At 40.9% G+C, this 19,266-nt stretch overlaps 1 protein-coding gene across 1 annotated transcript in view; it reads right to left on the bottom strand.

Annotated features, from left to right (window-relative positions):
* CCDC80 (coiled-coil domain containing 80) overlaps positions 1-19,266 on the bottom strand; it is a 36,010-nt gene that overhangs the window by 4,667 nt on the left and 12,077 nt on the right. Inside the window, exons 5-6 of the mRNA XM_055315948.1 lie at positions 8,207-8,343; positions 6,225-6,373 (exon numbers count right to left, since the gene is read on the bottom strand). Of these exons, the coding sequence (XP_055171923.1) occupies positions 6,225-6,373; positions 8,207-8,343 (286 nt within the window). The remainder of the gene's footprint in view (positions 1-6,224; positions 6,374-8,206; positions 8,344-19,266) is intronic.

Genomic DNA, 19,266 nt, shown 5'->3' with positions numbered 1-19,266 from the left:
GAAAAAGAAAACAGGTGAAATTTTAAGTAGGTGACAGTGACAGAGTGACAGTGACATGAAGAAGGAAAATGGGGAAGTGGTTCAAAGGGTCAAGGAGGATTCCTGGAAAAACAAAGCCCTGGGTATTTTTCTCCAGAGCCAGTGGTTCTTCCAGAGGCAAATGGAAGTTCTAAAATGTAACCTACTGTCATTAGGAAAAACCAACATTATAGAGTCTTCCTGTGAAGTGGGATGGGACTACACCCAGAGCCCAGGAATTTAGCATATATGGTAAACTTGTTTCTGCTCCAGCACTGTAGGGGAGTAGAAAGAGCTTTTGTCTTGTAACCTGAGTTCGTGTTTTGTCACTGCTAACTTTTTGGGCTCCTTGAGCGTGTCACTAAATTCATCCAACTCTCAATTTTTCCTTATCTCTAGAACCAAAAAGAGCATCTACTTTAAAGACATAATAACACTAAGAATTAAAATACACCCATCAGTGTAAGTCGTCCATGGAATAGCATGGATATAGATGGTGGCTTGTTCTGTGGGCTTCTAGATATAGAACTTTGTCTATTAATAGACCTTGGACATTTGTCTATCATAATGCCATATGGTAAGTGACTCAATCCGTACATTTATGTATCATTTCATAGCTGAGTTTGTCTACACTGACAACATTAGAGGTCAATGAAGGTGCAGCCTTTTGTCTTCATTTTACAGATGGCAAAGTGGGGCTTAGAGAAGAGAGGTAATTGGTCTAACTAGTAAATCTAAGAGGTGGTTCCAAAACAACAGGTTTCCCTGACTCCCAGGTCAATGGTTTCCCTAGTCTATCACCCTCAGAGATCCTGTGGCATGGCTGACACAGTCAGGGTCCCTCGGGACATATGAAGGAGAGAGGGTGTGCATCCAAGGGGTAACAGTATGGAGTTTTCTCCAATTCCACGTTCGATAGAGGCGGGGTTTTGCTTTCTGCGTTCTGCAGACAACTGTGGAGTGTTACTACACTCACTAAGCTAGAAGCCAGTTGATTTTATTCGTGACTTCTCTCCCTGTGCCCATTCTAGCCTCAGAGTGAACACGAGAGTTTTCAAGCCCAAAGAAAATGGCCTCTTGAGGGAATAGTGGTTTGGGTGAATGAGAGTAAATGATAGTCTGATGAAATATAACCCCTGAATGGATGCCTGTAGCAAGGCTCGCCAAGCACTGCTTGCTGTGACGTTACATTTGCTTCCTCTGCTTGTCTCTCTTCAAAGGGAAAGAAAAACTAAAATCTCCACTGAGGATAGGGAGATGAATGTATTTGGCATGGAGGAGGGGAGACCAGTGTCTGAGACCGTCTGAGATCTCCTGGGAAAGGGAACAGTGACTGCTGTTGGATCACAAACACGGTCTCCTGTACCCTCCCTGCTTCCTTAGGAGGCATGCCAACCCAGCACTGGCCCCCCAGCCAGCATCCAAACCAGGCCAGCCTTCCTGGCCTCACACAGAGCCGTAGGGTATCCTCGAAGGAGCTATTTTGGGTGAGGTATATTTTGACTTGTTTACCTGTGTGCACCACTGAACGCTGTCCTGATTGGACAGGGACAGGATCTGAGACTCCCCGTCGCAGACACAACCAGGCGAAAGTCGTTTCCCCTAAGTAATGATTCTTTCTCCCATGGACCTTCACATTAAAGTATAAGGCTCCAGCTCATGACACTGAAGGAAATCACTTCCAAAGGATGTAACAAGAGATGTCAATGCGGCCCAGATCCTTATTTCAGACCGTGTTCTCCTGTTACTTTAACTTATCAGCAAATAAAAATTCTACGAGCTGTGTGTGTGTTTGCTTCTCTCAACTGGCATTCCCAAATTAGTGTGCATTTGCCCACTCTTTGGGGCTTCTGTCTCAGAGGAACGTAATTATAGCCTGAACCAGATGAGTGTCACTACAGACCAGACTGGCTTCAGAGTCTGGTCAGCTGAAACCAGGCTGTATAGACTCACCAACAACTCAGCAAATTTGAAGGAAAATTTCCATTTGGATACTTATTTATTTATAGAACTGCTATTTTAAAAAAAATTTTTTTTCAGTTCTCTTTGCCTGGGTTTCAATCCTGATGTGTTTACTAAATCTCCTCCTACTTCTCCTTTCATGACAAAGTTCTTGAACTAGGAGCTGAATGACTGGTCCCAGTACTACTAATAGCCAGCAATCATTGCTTACTTACTTTGTACCAGGCTGTGCACCATCATTACCTTTAGTATTGAATTTACCTTTCACCAATCTTAGGAATAGATATACTTATTATCTGCATTTTGCAAATGAGAAAACTAAAACCCGGAGAAGTTAAATAATCAGTCCAAGGTCACACAGCTAATATGTGGAGAAATCAGGAATCAAACTCAGGGTTGTCTTACTCATGCCTTTAGGTAATACAGGATTCCACTTTAACTTTTAAGGTCAATGATAATTACTAGCAAAGTGATTCCAAGAGTTGTGATGATAAATCATACAGAGCTATATGACATCCAAATTATAATCATGTCCATTCTGAGCATCCACAACAAATACCTGTTCCTGAAATAGTACTAAATATTAAAGCCCATAAGGCTCTGACGTCAGAAGGAAAACACACTTACGTATCATAGTGCTCTGTCCAGTACAAAAGACTTTAAATGAAAAATGTGCATATAAGTCTTAAAAGTCAAAGATATGCCATTAAGATCAATAATCAACCAGAACGAGCGCTGCGAGCTTTGTGTGTGATTAACATTGAGATAATGTCAAGCCTTCTCTGTCAAGTTTTGAAACCCATGACATGGTAATTTTAAGAAGCCTGCCTGGGGATGGTAAGAAAAATCTCTTAGAATGTCTGTAGCTGCAGGTCTCAGGGCTGAAATCCTTGGCTATAAATAACAATGAACTGGGTGGTTAACTGTCTGCTGTCAACGATGGGCAGCCTGAGTTTATGAGATTGGTTCTGCAGATATGCTTTAGTCCTGGAAGATATAGAACTAAGAAGAAAAAGTTTTCAAGGAATCATAATGATAATATGTATTTCTAAGAAGGATCCTGGTCTTCATGATATAGATATAGATATATAGATATAGATATAGATAAATATATGATTTATGTTCTTGTGAAACTTAAGAAAATTTAGCTTAATAAAATGGCAACTTTGGAACTTTAAATTAGAATGTATAATTGAGTAATTGGCTTATGTGTGGTTTTAAGTCGAGTGCAGTTATTGCGACATCTGAGAAAACTTCAGATTCACTGTATTTATGAGATCAATGGATCATTTAATAACTCAGCAAGGTTTTGTTCATTTTTTTGAACAATTCAAAAATATATATTAAACGTAAAATAGATGTTTGAAATAATAAGATTGTTCAATTATTGAGTTTGTAAGCAAGATCAAACCTTATTCAAAGCCCCTTAAAAGTGATAGCTTAAATGTGTTAGATTATAAATAGAATAATAAAATTTAAAAGCCAACCTTAAAAGTTTAAGAGAGAGCTATGGTCTTAAATCTATAACTTGGATATATTTAACACTAATTGTGAAAATCAAAAGTGAACTGCTAGGAGCGGCTCAGTCTGTTAAGTGTCTACCTTTGGCTTAGGTCACAACCTGGTGCTCCCTGCTCAGCAGGGAGTCTGCTTCTCCCTCTCCCACTGCTCTCCTCCCCATTTTTTTTTTTAAGATTTTATTTATTTATTCATGAGAGAGAGACAGAGAGAGAGGCAGAGACACAGGCAGAGGGAGAAGCAGGCTCTATGCAGGGAGCCTGATGTGGGACTGGATCCAGGACTCCAGGATCACACCCTGGACCGAAGGGTGCAAAACCACTGAGCCACCCAGGGATCCCCTCCTCCCCTCTACTTGATGCTCGCTTTTTCTTTCTATTTCACACTCTCTTTCTCTCAAATAAATTTTTTCTTTTTTTTAAAGTGAACTTCTAGGGCAGCCCCGGTGGCGCAGCGGTTTAGCGCCGCCTGCAGCCCAGGGCATGATCCTGGAGACCCTGAATCGAGTCCCACGTCGGGCTCTCTGCATGGAGCCTGCTTCTCCCTCTGCCTGTGTCTCTGCCTCTCATTCTCTCTCTGTGTCTCTCTCAATAAATAAATAAAATCTTTAAAAAAAAGTGACTTCTAAAGAATCTTATCTGCCAAAAGGAAGGGAGAGAGGGAGACAGGGAGGAAGGAGGGGAAGTAAGTAAGTAAAAAAGAAACAAGGAAGGAAAGGAAGGGAGGGAGGAAGGGAGAGAAGAAAGGGAAGAAGGAAGGCGAGGGAGAGCAGGAGAAGAAAGGAAAAGGATGAAAAACACCTCAAGGGCAACAAGTTAAAAAAAAAAAGGGCAACAAGTTTTATCATCAATCTTCTAAGTCATTGAGCTTAGATCAGAAGTGCCCCCAAGATTAGACAGCCACTGGCCCAGTGGTGTGTTAGAGCCCTTTCTCAGCCAAGAGAGTGGTCTGAAGGCTGAGTTGAGACTCAAGTCTTTATAAAGGCACGTCCCTTCCATCTCCATTCCAGATGCTTCTGCTGCACTGAAAATTTGAATGAAGGAAGAACCTCAGGTTCCTTTCAGCTCTGAAATCCTGTGGTTTTAGGGATATCTCCCTTTGCTTCAAATTGTGGCCTTCTGGGTCCAAGACTAAAAATAATTCACATTATATTTTCAAAAGGAGTATTAGATAAGAATGCAGACTTTGGGACCCAGATTTTCCTGGGGCCACTGAGTCTTAGAGTTGACACTAGTTCAGTGATAACAGAAAGTTAGTTACTTGAACTCCATTAGCTTCACCTGTCCCATTTACAACACAACAGTAGTTACAGTTTTCAGATCCTAGGTTGTTGTAACGATTAAACTCTGGAAGGAAAATGAGGTGCTTGGCTTAAAGGTGAGCATACAAAAAATGACCCCTTGGGGTCCCAGGATGGCTCAGCTAGGTGTCTGACTCTTGATTTTGGCTCAGATCATGATCTCAGGGTCATGAGATGGAGCCCCCTATTTGGCTCCGTGCTGGGCATGGAGCTGCTTAAGATTCTCTCTCTTCCTTTCCCCCTGCCCACTCCCACCTCCAAGCCCCCTGCCCTGCCCTCATGTGCACTCTCTCTCTCTCAAAAAAAAAAAAAGTGATCTCAGCAACCCTGGGATGGGGTCAGGGCTACTTGCTAATATTCTCACTTATGGGTGAGATTTTTAAGGCAGGTTAATTGAGAAACATAGAGAAATCAACATAGCTAATAAATTGCAGACCCAAAACTTGGATGAACAAGTCCTATACCTGTTACATACACGTCATGAGGTTCTCTTTTAAGAGACCCAAGCATCCTGAATCTAGAGGAATTCAAATGATCTATCTACTTACTACTCATAGAATTTCTTGATTCTCCAAATCACATATGGAGACGATGCTTTATAGACACAAGTAAGGAAGTTAACAGCCTCCAAGTTAGTGAGCCCCAAATAAATGCTTGCTCTGTTTCTGAAGCCTCTTGGCCACACAGTACTGCTAGTGTCAGGGGTGAGAAGGGGAGATGTTATGCTGAGATCTCTCCATATTTATTTGTTGTGGGTGGAATTTCTGCAGCTTTGCACCTCTCAGGGCCCCAAAGGCCCTGTACAATTTTCATCCAACATCGGGGAAGGGACAGAGAAGGGAGAATGTGGAGCAATTTTTTTAAAAAACAATCTTCTCTGTGTATTTACTGAAGTTTTCCTACAACACTTTTCGATAAACCCTATTCCCCAGGGAATCAGGGAGCTGGGTCAAGAGGATTTATCCTTTTGAGGTCCCAGAGGGCTTTTTGTTGTCTTCTGCAGAGTTAGAAGGAAGCAGAAAATCACGCAGAGTGTTCCAAATCCTGCTTGGAACCAGAGGGGCCTAATAAATAAATATGTAAAATAAAAATGCTGTATACAAAGCCCTCTAAATTCACTGATGGAATAAATGAACCCTCACAGGTCAGAATTCTTTATTCTGTGCCCAAAAGGAGCAGAAAAGAGTGAAAAGATCTATCCAAAGCCACCAAATCAACATTCAAGCTTGGAGATGACCCCAAACTTGTGACCAAACCCTTTCAACAGGAAAAGACTAAGCCCAGTGGCCAGAGGGCTATGAAGCAGACAGACCTTTCACCAGGGAAGGTCTGCACACAGGTCTACTTTGTGTTTCCTTGGCCTCCTCTTTAGCTTACCCACAACACATTCCCATCTGCCTCCTCGGGGACTCCAAAGGTGGGGTACCTGGATAAGAAGTTCTCCAATGACTGCTTCTTGTCTTCCTTGCAAACAATGCCTTCCTTCTTCTGCTTTTCCATGTCTTTGATTCGGGACTGGAATGTATCGATCAAATCAAACACAGACTTCATCGAGATAGGTACCTCATAGTATTGCTGTTTAAGAAAGAATAGAAAGTATGTATATAATGCATTAGGGTATTTCTTCCCTCTGTTCAGAGGCTAAGAGGGCCCAGGAGAATTCAGGAGAACAGGGAGGAAATAAGAACCTGGAAGGTTCATTGATTTATAAATTCTCGTCTGCAAAAGTACCTCTGGCTGAGGTTTTGAGGTTTAGAATCCATGAAACAACTGTCCCTTACCTTTTATGAGCATTTCTTAACTGCATTTTTTTTTTTTATTGGAAAGGGTCTGTGCCTTCCTCATCACACTATCTTAGGTTCGCTTCCCTCTCTCTGGGACTAAACTGTTTCTTTTCACTACACAACTGGGGAGAAGGTAAGAAATGCTATAACCAACACAGAAATGGAATAAGCTGTGAAAGTATCTGACCTCAACAATAAGGGTAATTTTCCACCAGAAGGGGTGCCTGGGTGTCTCAGTGGTTGAGCATCTGCCTTTGGCTCAGGTCACGATCCCAGGGTCCTGGGATCGAGTCCCGCATTGCGCTCCTAAAGGAAGCCTGTTTCTCCCTTTGCCTACGTCTCTCTGCCTCTCTCTTTGTGTCTCTCATGAATAAATAAAATCTTAAAAAAAAAAATTTTTTTTTCCACCAGAAGGGGGACTGTCCTGTGTTCATCAGGAATCTACGTAAACTCTTTGTAATTCATGGAGTCTGTTTTATTGAGCAAGCGTCACTTAAAATTAGGTCATGTTTCTATATGTAGTCTCAGAAAAAAGTTGGAATCTAACTTAAAGATAATCCAATTCAGTTTCCTGGATCATAGCCGTCTGGACTTACAACAGCAACCTAAGATGGGTTTGACAGCCGGCTGAGCACAGGCAGCGTAAACTAGAGAGAAGTCTGGACGTGGCTTGGAGCTATGCACCCAGTGGGAGTTCAGTAAACCAGAATGTGAAAGCTGGTAGAGACCTTCAGGCCCATCTAATCCAGCCCCTCACATTAGAGGTGAGGCAACACAAGTGAGGAAGGAGTTAATAAAAGGACCTCTCTTCAGATCCAGAAGAATACTGCAGGTTGGATCAGCTGTTCTTTTAGCCCGGGTGACCTTTTCCCTGACGATTTCTGGGTAAGCATGATATGCTAGTGGTGTACCAGAAGAGTTAAGACATCCAATCTGGAGCCCACCTGTATGGGTATGAAGTGCAATGCTAACTGGGTGAACTTGGGACTCTCTTTGTTCTTCTGTGAAATATAGATAATACTTGTTATTTATCTCAAAGGTTTGAGTCATGGATTGTAAAGGGTTGAGGTGAGTGCCTAGCATGAGGAAAGCACTTAATAAAGTTAGATATTTGTTATTATTATGATAATTATTATTAGTGTTACTACATGGCACAGTTTTTTATGGTTCAGAACTTCTTTCCCTAAGCATGGGAGGAAAGTAGGTAGAAAACCCTACTGTCTTGTCCATGTTGGATCAGGAGATAAACTTACAGGGCCTTCCAAAAGAGTAGGTCTATGTTAAATCTGGCTTTCCTGAAGGAAGAAGCCAAATACTCTTCACCTTTTATCCCTTGGGCCTGGTACATCATAGCTATTCAACCGGTGTCTGATGACTGCATGGCACTGAATTTAGTCTGAGTCAAACAGTTGGGCCACAGGAGATCATCCAACCCAGCTCTTTCCATAGACTTCATTTCTAGGTACACATTCTGTGGGGCAACATGGAATATCTGACCCATTCCAAAGCCCTCCCACTTATAATTTGTGTTTATTCATACATTTAATCAGTTCATTGACAAAAAATTCCCAGAGTTGCTATTCTAAGGAGTAGAAATGTATCATCTCAAACAGAAAACTTGTACCTTGACTCTCAGGTCCACATCTGTGAGCACCATGAAGAAGTCATTGTAGGTCATTCCATACTCTTTCCTCAGCTCACCAATGAGATGCTGGTCTACCAAATCCTCATCATCCACCACTCGCATGGGTTTTTCATTATCTTAAGGCAAATGAAATGTGAATAAATATGAGTGTGACAAGACAGAAATAAGTGGGAAGTGAATGAGTGAAGGCTCTGGGTCTCCATCCTGAGTGAATTAGAAGAGCTTTCATTAATTGCACACATTAACCAACATTCTGTTTAAACAAAAGTTTTACAAGTGAATAAGTAAATATAGAAATAAATGAATAAGTTAATTTTGAAAGCCCGTCTTTTACAGATGATCAAGCCCCATCTCTGCCTACCCTGGTGGTAGTGAATCAGAAGGAGCAAAGTGAGAGTGAAGGCAGCTGAGTCATCCCTGGAAGAAGACTGCCAATTTTACCCTGGGGATGAGTCATCACCCCACCTCAGTAAGGAGTTTTTAAATTTATCTTAGTTCTAGTTATTTATTTAGTTGAGTCTAAAATCTGTATCTCTTCTTCACTTTTATTTTAGAATCACTTTGGGACTGAGTGAACTATGTCATTGCTATAGAGAAAAATAAACCTATGTTCAAACCTGGCCACAGGTTCGCTTTAGCTCCAAAAATGTAGGGTTCTTCATAATACAAATTTTGTAAGTGAATACAATTTCAAGCCAAATGTTACCAAATGGACAGAAGTTTTTAACTATTATGTATTTTTTAAAACCATGCCCTAAGAATAAATTATTACAATTTGAAATGTTCTTGAAGATGTCCCCAGGTTGATGGGAAGTATGAACATGGCAACTCTATGTCCCTGGAAATACTTTTATTAACATTTCTGAGATGAAAATGCTACTTTCTTTCCTGACAGGTCAGTGTTTCCCTCAACCGTACTAAAATTTTCCTCTGCAAAATAATCCCTGTATAATAAATGTGAAAAATTAATATCAGCAAATAATTGATAGTAGATTTATTAGTGAAAAGAGTCTATCACTTACTATCAACATTGCTATTCAGTGAGTAATACAGCAGAAACAACCACAGTGTCACAGTTTTGCAGATACGGAGGTTACAGAGCTTGAGCATCATAGACCATTTTTCTTTTATTCATAAAAAGAGGATGATTGCAATTTAACTATTCCTTTGGTTTATTTGATTAGGATCACTGAAAGTATACAAACAAGGAACCTGATTTCCCCCAAAGCAGATCAGAACTCGAGGAGAAAGAATCTGTATTCCTCCCCCAAACTGTGACAGTTCTTCGTGGAGGCGATTCAAAGGCATGGGAGCTGAGAGATAGTTATGTGAGGACCAAGCACTGTCTGCAAAATGAAAAATGATATGCTTCATCCATATGAAGTTCATATAAAATATGACCTATTTTTACTGCCATTTTTTACATTTTTGCTGCCATTAATTAATTACAAAGTAATTGAAAAGAATTTCCAGATTCATGTTGGTTTTCCAATAGACATTGGAAAATGTCCAGAAGGACATAGAACTGGTAACAACGGCTGCCTCTAGGGAAAGGAAAAAGTGAGGTGGAAATTTTCACTGTTTATTCCACACATATTTAAAATGGAACATACTTTACAATTAATAATAATAATAATGTAAATCATTAAAAATTAATTTAAAATATTTATAGCAGCTAAATATCCTAACACTTTACAAACCAGATTTTATCTCGACCCTAGGGATTACTATTTTTAATCCCTAACATACAGTCATTTTTACTTTTGTTCATTCAACAAATATTTTGTTGCCAGTGCTTAGTCTATGCTGGGCCCTGGATTTAAAGATCAGTAACTTGGATAGAGTTGAAGTTTCTAATTAGAATCAAAATGAGACCATTATATCTACCTAACAGAGAAAGTTACAAAAACCACTGAATGGCTGAGATGGAAGGAAGCTGGAGATTGTAGTAGATTTCAAAGATGGCCCCAATTCATCACCCCTCTCTATACCTATACCCTTTACTCAGTAACTGCAGCTCCTTGTCAAGGTGAATGAGGTAAACTGTCCTGCCTCTTGATTCTGAGCCCATCTACACAACTTGCTTTGGCCAATGCTAGCTGATGTTGGCATGAGTGACACAGACAGAGGCTAGAATTGGGCCTGTGCATTTGGGATTGCTCTTGCCTCTACTTTGGCCATGAGAAAAACATCCATACCAGCCTTTTGAAGGAAAACTTGCACCAAGTAACCCTGGCCTCAGCGTGGACAGGGCTACTCCAGATCAGCCAACACCAGTTGATCCCTAAAGTGTTCAAGCCCAACTAAGATCAGCAGGACCACCCAGCCAACCAGTAGCTGACAGCAAATACATGGACCAGCCTTACCAAGGCTCACCAAGCCTAGTCCAGATGAGCCGAACCCTACAGACCCGTGACTGACCGTTTAATAATTATATGCCACTGAAGTGTGCAAGTCTTCATTACAAAGCCTTATTGGGGCAAGAGAAGTGATACAGACTTTATCTGGCACAACCCAGTCATGCTATTGAGAAACAATAATATAGGAAACATATGAAACAGGAACTGAAGCAGACACTGTGGCGCGCCGTCCAGATTCTACCTTCAGAAGCAAGGTCACTGTGCAGGTTAGCAGCTGACTCCCTCTCTGAAAATCACTCTCCCTAGAAAAGAGCTGCCTTTCCCCCGAGTCACACTTTTACTAGGGGGCAGCCCACATTCAATGGTTGATGAGGTAGGGAGGCCGTAGATCTAAAAGATGCCCCCCCCTTGTCTCCCAGTGAGCCACGCTGAAGGGTCGCTTGCATTACGATTAAAATTCCCTCTCTGTTCTCTCGTATCCTCACCTCTCACAAGCATTGTTCCTGAGAATACTTCCCAATTAACGTCACGCATGCAAATCTCCAGAGTCTAGAGTCTTTTTCCCAAAGGATAAACCTATCATAGAGCCCACGAAGGAAGCAACTTGCTCAAGTTCACATTACTAGCTGGTAACAGAGTGAGGGTTAAGCCTCAGATTTAATATGACCTCGCTCTTCTCCAGTGTTCTCTCTAGCTTATCAAAATATGACCCATTCAAGGGCAGAGAGGACCTAGGACCAAGATTTAAGCCAAACTTTGTTCTAACGGGATATGTCAAGAAACCAATTTCATGGTCTGGTTTCACCTTTCAACTGAAATATTTTCTGAAACATTTTGCCCTGGCATTAAAAATAAAACATTTTACACCTCCAGATTATAGGATATTTACATCCCAAATGAACATTTGTGTCGAGGAAGAGAATCTGCCCTACAAAAACAATGGAAGCACTGATCAACGGTGGCTCTAGGATGGGCACAACTCTACTGCAAGACAGCAGTTCCCCTCTGGTCCAATTCCGAGCGAGGTATGTGCTAGATCAACTCCCACCTCCGGCTGCCTACCCCTGTCCCAGGTTTCTGTTATGCTCTGCATTCTGTCTCAGTCAGGGCTGAGATAGGACCAGGTGAACACGAGGTGCTCCTCAGTCTGGAAATGCAGCATAAATCTGGCAGGTTCTTGTTACATTTATCCAAGTTTTGCCAAAGCTCTACTCCTCATTCGTAAGGCTTAGGAGCAAACATTCTTTTGGACACATCCTATAAACAGTCTACATGGTCTTGATACAGCAAACAGATTCACAGATCCAGACCCATCTGGTGGGATTTGGCTATCCCACACAGCTTGTCCCTGACCTAAAATGACTGAGGAGGGACAGAAGGGGGTGTGAACTCTGTTACATACTGGCAAGGACCTGTTCTGCAAGTGGGGGCATTAGCCAGGGGTTCCAACCTTGAAGGACCTCGATTCCAAAAATCAGTGGCCAATTTCAGGTAATAGTAGGTTCATTCATGTATCTGTTCTTCCATGTCTGACTACAGACAGCAATGACACTGCAGAAAAATTCAGCTTCAGCCACAACTTAGTAATCATCAGCTATGTGCCAGGCATTACGTTGGAAGCTTCCATTAGTGATGGCTTCTTCTCTGTGGTATCCATGGTATATTTACCCCTCCCACCCTGTCCTACCTGACTTTTAGGCATTCCATCAGTGTCCCTGAACCATGTCTCCCACTGCTTCAGGAGTTTCTTACCTCCTCTAGCGATTTTTCAAAGCACAATCCACTGTCTACCTTCATCAAATCACCGAGGACACTTGCTAAAATCACAATCCTTGGATCCAGACCGATTATATAAGAGTTGCTAGTAGTGAGGCCCAGGAATCTACACTTCTTTTAAAGATTTATTTACTTATTTTAGGGAAAGAGAGAGAGAGGATGAGCAGGAGGTGCAGCAGGAGAAGGAAAATGTCAAGCAGATTCCACACTGAGCAAAGATCCTGACTCAGGGCTCAGTCTCACAAACCTGAGATCATGACGCTGAGCACACAACTCCAGTTGAAAATGAGAGTCGGAAGCTTAACAAACTGTGTCACCCAGGCATCCCAGGAATCTGCGTTTTAGCAGGTTTTCTAGGTGACTGTTATGCTGTCTAAGAACAGAGAACAAGGACAGCATAAAATCCAAATCCTGGGCAGAGCAACCAAGGCCATTTCTGTCCTGGACTCAGTCCATCTTAGTTAGCTGGTTCCTTAACTCTTCCAGATATTGTGCTCCAGCCTCTATTTTCAGTTTCTAGAAATATGCTTTCTCTTTCTGGAATGCTACCCCTACCCTTGTCCATATGGGAACTAACTACCTGTGAACCTGTCTTTATCTCATCTGGGCACTCACAACACTTTTACACACACACTTCTGCAATAATGCTTATCGCCTACATTTCCACCAGTTGTTTACACATCTATCTTCCCACCAGATATGAGCAATTCATCAATAGGGACAGGTGTTTGATCATCTTCTAAATCCCTGTAGCCTGGCACACATAAAGACTAGATTTGGTAATCATAAATCTCTCCCCTAAGAAAGATGTCATGTACAAAATAAATAAATAAATAAAAATAAAAATAAAAATATAGTAGTGAAGGATAGAGTAAATAAGATGAGAAATTCTGGGTTTCTATAAAGAACCATCATCAAACCCTTACACTTCCTTTATCTGATGAGCCTACAACAACACAGCCAGTCTAAGTGTAATTTGAAAAAACTCCTCATATAGATTTATTTTCTCAATTTGGGTTTTCACTTATGAAGTCTTATAATTGTATCAATCATATTTTTTTATTTTCTATATATTATGATCTTTTGAGATCTTAAAAGCCCTTTCTGACTGGAGAGAGACTGCTCTTCCCAAGACTACTCAATTCTTAGAGACAGCAAAAGGTCCAGCCGATAGTAGCTCTCTGAAATGTAAGTCATTCAACTGAATGCCCTACCTCCTCAATCTGGCACATGCACCCCAGGAAACAGTATTCCTCTGCTTTAATTATCCTCAGGTCAGGTACCAAGCAACTAGAGTCCACCCCTATAACCCAAAGCCTGTTGAAATCACTCAAACTAGCCAATCAGAAACTGTTCATCCTGTCCCCTCTTGCCTTTTTCTTGGAAACCCCAGTAAAGGCAGCAACCTAGGCTCTCCCTTCTCTGCTCTAGCTTCTGCTTTCTGACCCAACCTTGGCCTCTTGTGGCCCCGGGAGGCGTGCTGCCATTTCCTGTCTGGGGCCCATGAGCAATATATTCTATTTTCCTGTGGCATTATGGTATTTTGGGTGTCATTCACTGTGATGCCCATTTACCACCATACCTTAATAAACCCTGTCCGGGGGTCACATACAACATAGATAAAATGTGTTTATATGGTATTTAAAATAGAACTATCCTATTCAAGAATTCAGCACAGGCCAAAGCTGTGGATAAATCTGAAAGCAAAGACTCCAGAAGCAGCTGAATTGCTTTGATCTGAAGAATATTTCTGGGATTGCTGAGGCATCTGTAGTAGACTAATCTCAATTAGGATAACCCTGGCCTCCAATGATGGGATTTACTTTCTTTTGATTGGAAACAGATCAATTTAAATGACTTCGTAGTTGATTCCTGTGCTCCTCTTTTACTATTTGAGTGGGTTGGTTGCCTGCCTACCAGCCCTTTGTGAGATGAGTGTCTGGATTAAATCTATAGATGGGACTAGCCTGGCCATTCCTGATCACAAAGTAGCTGCTTTCACTTGATCTTAGAAAGAGCAACTTGACTCATCTATGAACAAAGTCTCCTGCCAGGTTCTTGTCTGTCCCACAGACTCACTCTACCAAAACTTAAAATTTTTTAAAAATGTATTTGAAAAATATATTTAGAAATCTTTAGTGACTTCACATGATTTACCAAATAAAGTTTGAATTCTCTGGCTTGGTATTTGAAATCCTCTAAACTCTGGTGCCAACCTCTTTTTCCCTCTGTTCTACACTTAACCTAGCTACAAATCAGAACCACTTGAGCAACGTTTTAAAAATATAAATTCCTGGACCTTATCCCTAAAGTGGCTCAGTATCTTGGAATGGGGAAGAGGGCCAGAATCTGAACTTTCATTCTAATTTATAAAGAGTACCTATAAATTGGGATTAAAAAGAACAATCTTGGGGTGCCTGGGTGGCACAGTTGGTTAAGCATCCAACTCTTGGTTTGGCTCAGGTCATGATCTCAGGTTGTGAGATCGAGATCTGCATCGAGTTCCTCACTAGACATGGAGTCGGCTTGAGATTCTCTCTCCCTCCGCCCCTCCTACTCATGCTCTTTCAAGTAAATAATCTTTTTTTTTTTTTTTAAAGAACAAGCCAGTAGAAAAATAGGCAAAGGACACTAAAAATAAAATATAAATTCTTCCTAAACATGTGAAAAGATGTTCAATCATACTCATAAAAAGAAAAATACAACCCAACAACATACTGCACTAAGATATAATTTTTCAAATATCGCATTGGCTAAAAACATTCACAAGTTTGGTTATACACTCCGTTGGAGAGGTTTGGGGAAATAGACACTCTTACACACTGCTGGTGGGATGGCAGTATGATACACCTTGTGTGGAGAGAAATCTGGTGATATCTAACAAAACTAAATACATTTTTCATTTGGCCCAGTAAATAACTGTGAAATTGCTTATAATAAAATATTGAAAACAATCTGAGTGTCCATTAACAAGAGGACTGCTTAAATAAACTGTTGTAGAATCTGACAATTTCTATATGTTCATAAGGAAAGGTCTTCAGGAAATGTTTTTTAGGTAAAAAAAAAAAAAAGCAAAGTTCATAGTATTATAAATACTATATTTTGTACTAAAAGGGGGGATATAGCTGCTTATATGTATTTATATTTGCATAAAGGAGCACTAAGTTTATCAATAAGGAATCATAAACTACCTATGGGGCAGAGATTAATAGGGCATGGGATCAGGAATGAGCGTAATGCTTGTCTATTTGTACCTCTCTATGTAGTTTTGACTTTGGGATACAAAAAAATGCATCATCTCTTTAAGAAATAAAATAAAAACAAAAAGTACTTTGATAGAGTCATTACTATCAAAAAAATTCTCCATTTTCAAGGCCTCTCCAATAAATCAACCCACTTTTCAAAATTTTCTGATACTTACATCTTCTCTAATGACTGCAATCAATTGGAAGAGCCTATCTCCCTCCACCACATTCTTCAAGCACCTGTTTTGTATGGTTGACTTACTAGGTGCTTTCCACATTCCTTGATCATCAGAGGTTGATCTTGACACTGATACTCTCGATAGGCAGGAAGGCAGTGAAATGGGATGACTGAACAAGCTGGGGGCAGCCTCCCCAGCCTCCAGGGCCACAGTGATTGATAATCAGAGACTGAATAAACAGAGAGGGACACCCAGCCAGTGTCTGGAAATCTGATCACTCACCCAGCCTCCCCTCCCAGCACAAGGGTGCAGAGTCCAGAGAAGGCAGCTGCCAGAGATTGTCACCACTGATAAAAGGAGGAGCTGAGGCAAAGGGTCAAATTTTCCAGTGCTCCTGAGGGAAAGTGACATTTCTGCATTGTTATGGAGCCAGTGAGGCTTGTCCATAAAGAACAATTCTCTTCAACAAGATCAAAGACAGAAAGAGAATATTAGGGTGAAATGGAGTCTATCGTTCTCACCTATAAAAGGTATTTTAGAAATTTACTCATGAATTCCTTATTCATATGACTATGGAATCACTTTCTCTCCTGTTGTTACAGTCTAGCCACATCCCCATCAACTTTCACCTCCTTTTTTCATCAATTACTCTCAAACTCTTCTCCCTTTAAAGGAAGCTATCAGAGGACTTCCGTTTGCCCCATAAAAATGTCCTGTACATTCTAGCCCTTAAAAGCTGATGATTGAATATCCGTGTCCAATATTTTTTATCCCTCTGTTTTGCTAAGAGAGAAATATGCTCACAATGTTTTCCCCTCATTTCTCTTTTGATTTTGCAGTAAAGTGCCCTTAGCCAACTACTTTGTCCTACCTGGCACACTTTGTCTATAATCCATCCTCTTTACCTACACACCATTTTTTTCTATCCAATTGATATTTTAAATACCACTAACAATTGGGAATGCTGTTATGTGCTGTGTCTTTCTAAATTCTCACATATAATGGTATCTTGGATGGCAAAACCAGATGGGCTTATTCTGGGTTGCAATTTGCTCAAGCATGAGTGACTTTCATTAAGCTAATGACCGAAATCTTAAGGTAAATTTCCTGGTATTTGTAAGCCCATCATCTATAGTTCAAATACATTTAGCAGGATGGACCAGCTGGTGAGTACAGCCCACAGTGTAGTTGGATGTGGGTTTCTGTTTTTAAGGCCCAGTAAAAGTCTGGAAGAGTAGAGAGTGCTTGATTTATTTTTAAGGAAAGTAAGGCCATCTGATAGATTTCCAGCTGAAAATCGGTCAAGGCTAGAGTTTGGTTCACTGAGTCCGCGCTGCACGCCAATTCCTGTTTTCCCATGGCTGGCTCCCAGTCTTGGCTGAAAAGTACTACGGCCTTTCCCATAAGGAGGGTAAGCTGGGACATAACACAAGGAAAGAAAGGCCTTCCAGGAATTAAATGAGGAACAAAATAGAAGTCCCCTCAGATCATGTCCGAGCTGCCATCCAGGGAGAGGCAAACACCGAACGCACAATACCTGACTTCCACTAGGGCAGGAAAAATCCCCTCAGTGCCTCTACAGCTCATATTCAATCCAGATGTCTAAAACACAGCAGGTTTAATGCTAAAAATTTGCCAAGGCAGCACCAGATGCTTATAACAGTTGGGACCACATAGAGGCTGAAGTAGAACATAAAATGACTTTTCCAAACTTCTCTGAAATAAGGAATGAGGATTCTTTGCGTAAGGGTTGGTGGGCAACACATTTGACACCAGGAACGCCTGGCGGAGGAGGCCTTTCATCGCCAGCCAGGACCAGTTTCTGCACTGGATTGGAAACCTACTTCCTCTCTAGTCATCTGGATTGCAATTAAGCTCACTGGCTCTTGCTGTTATTTGAAAATCCAGAAGCAAATGGTTGAGTCTCAGTTAAACACTAAATATGTGTCTTTGTAGTATTAGTCTTTTTTGGGCTTTGGTTTTATGACCCGGAGTAGTAATGTACCTTGTCACCTGGAAGGGCAGTTGTGGGGGTTCCCCGTCAACATTCTGTAATTAGCAGAAAGCAACTGCAAGTACTTTTTAACTACAGGTGTTCTAGTCCCTGTGACAGCTCATTGATCTCCGGAAGCCTGCCAGAAAAAATGGTGATGATGATGATGACCACACAATAGTATTTTTTATATGACAGATATTCATAGGTGTTATCTTACGAAATCCTTACCGTAGCCCATGAAATATATGCAATTATCTTCTAGGCTGAGGCTTAGGAAGCAACTTGCCCAAAGTCACACAACAAGTAAGTGGAGACTGTGGATTTGAACTGTTTGTTTCTAAAGTCTGTTTGACTTTAGAACTTCTTTTGTGTCTTCTGTTTGTATGATTATTGTTGTTGTGGTTAAGGGCTTCATTGTTGTTGTTGCTTTCCCTCCCAAACATACATGCAGCACAGGGATTAATGTCCACAAACCAATCACTGATTTGCAGTGTTTTATGATGGGGCATTGGAAAGGATGGTATTTATTTTCCTTTGGAGCTAACTCAGGAGAAAGTGAGCTAATAAAAATAGAGAATGCATAACTGAAACTTCATATCTGAATCTGACCCGGAGTAGTAATGTACCTAGAGACCTGCTGTTCAATATTGTGCCTATCGTTACCAATACTGTATCGTACACTTAAAAATCAGTTAAGGTCAGGCTCAGGGCACCTCGGTGGCTCAGTTGGTTGGGCATCCAGCTCTTGATTTCAGCTCAGGTCATGATCTCTAGGCTGTGAGATCCAGCCCCGTATCAGGCTCTGTACTGGGCATGGAGCCTACTTAGGCTTCTCTCTCTCTCTCTCTCTCTCTCCCTCTCCCTCTGCCCCTCCCTATCTCTCCCTGTCTCTCTCCCTCTTTAAAAAATAAAAGAAGAAGAAGAAAGAAAAGGTTGTATCATGTGTTTTAACCACAATTTTTTAAGTAGGCTCCATGCCCAGTGTGGAGCCCAACATGAGGCCTGAACTCATGTCCCTGAGAATAAGACCAGAGCTGAGACCAAGAGTCAGATGCTTAGCCATCTGAGCCACCCAGACGCCCCTTAGGTACAACTTTTAAAATATAAAAAAAAAAATTTTTAAATATGATTTAGAAGCCAGACAATATTCAAATCAAATTGGCATTGTCATGACATAATTATGACTGCTATGCATTCTATTACATCAAGATCACATGACAGAAAAATCTGTGAGATAATGTGTCATATATACTGAAGTTAAATGTTAACTAATAGGGAAAATATGTTTTATATTCTTTCAGAGGAGATGTACTTTATGAAAAATATGCAGGATATGCAACTGGTAAAGTATGAAGGACTTTCGTTGTAGTTAAAATAAAAAGTTTAAAAAGTAGAGAATGCATGAAGGGAAAAAGTGTTTTTTTGTTTTTTTTTTAAACATAAAGCCCCAGAGATGTAATGATTGTAAAAGAAATTGGGTGGG

Source organism: Nyctereutes procyonoides, unplaced genomic scaffold, assembly GCF_905146905.1.
Source record: "Nyctereutes procyonoides isolate TBG_1078 unplaced genomic scaffold, NYPRO_anot_genome, whole genome shotgun sequence".
NCBI lineage: Eukaryota > Metazoa > Chordata > Mammalia > Carnivora > Canidae > Nyctereutes > Nyctereutes procyonoides.
Note: the sequence above shows the minus strand (reverse complement) of the source record. Positions and strands in the feature narration are given on the sequence as shown.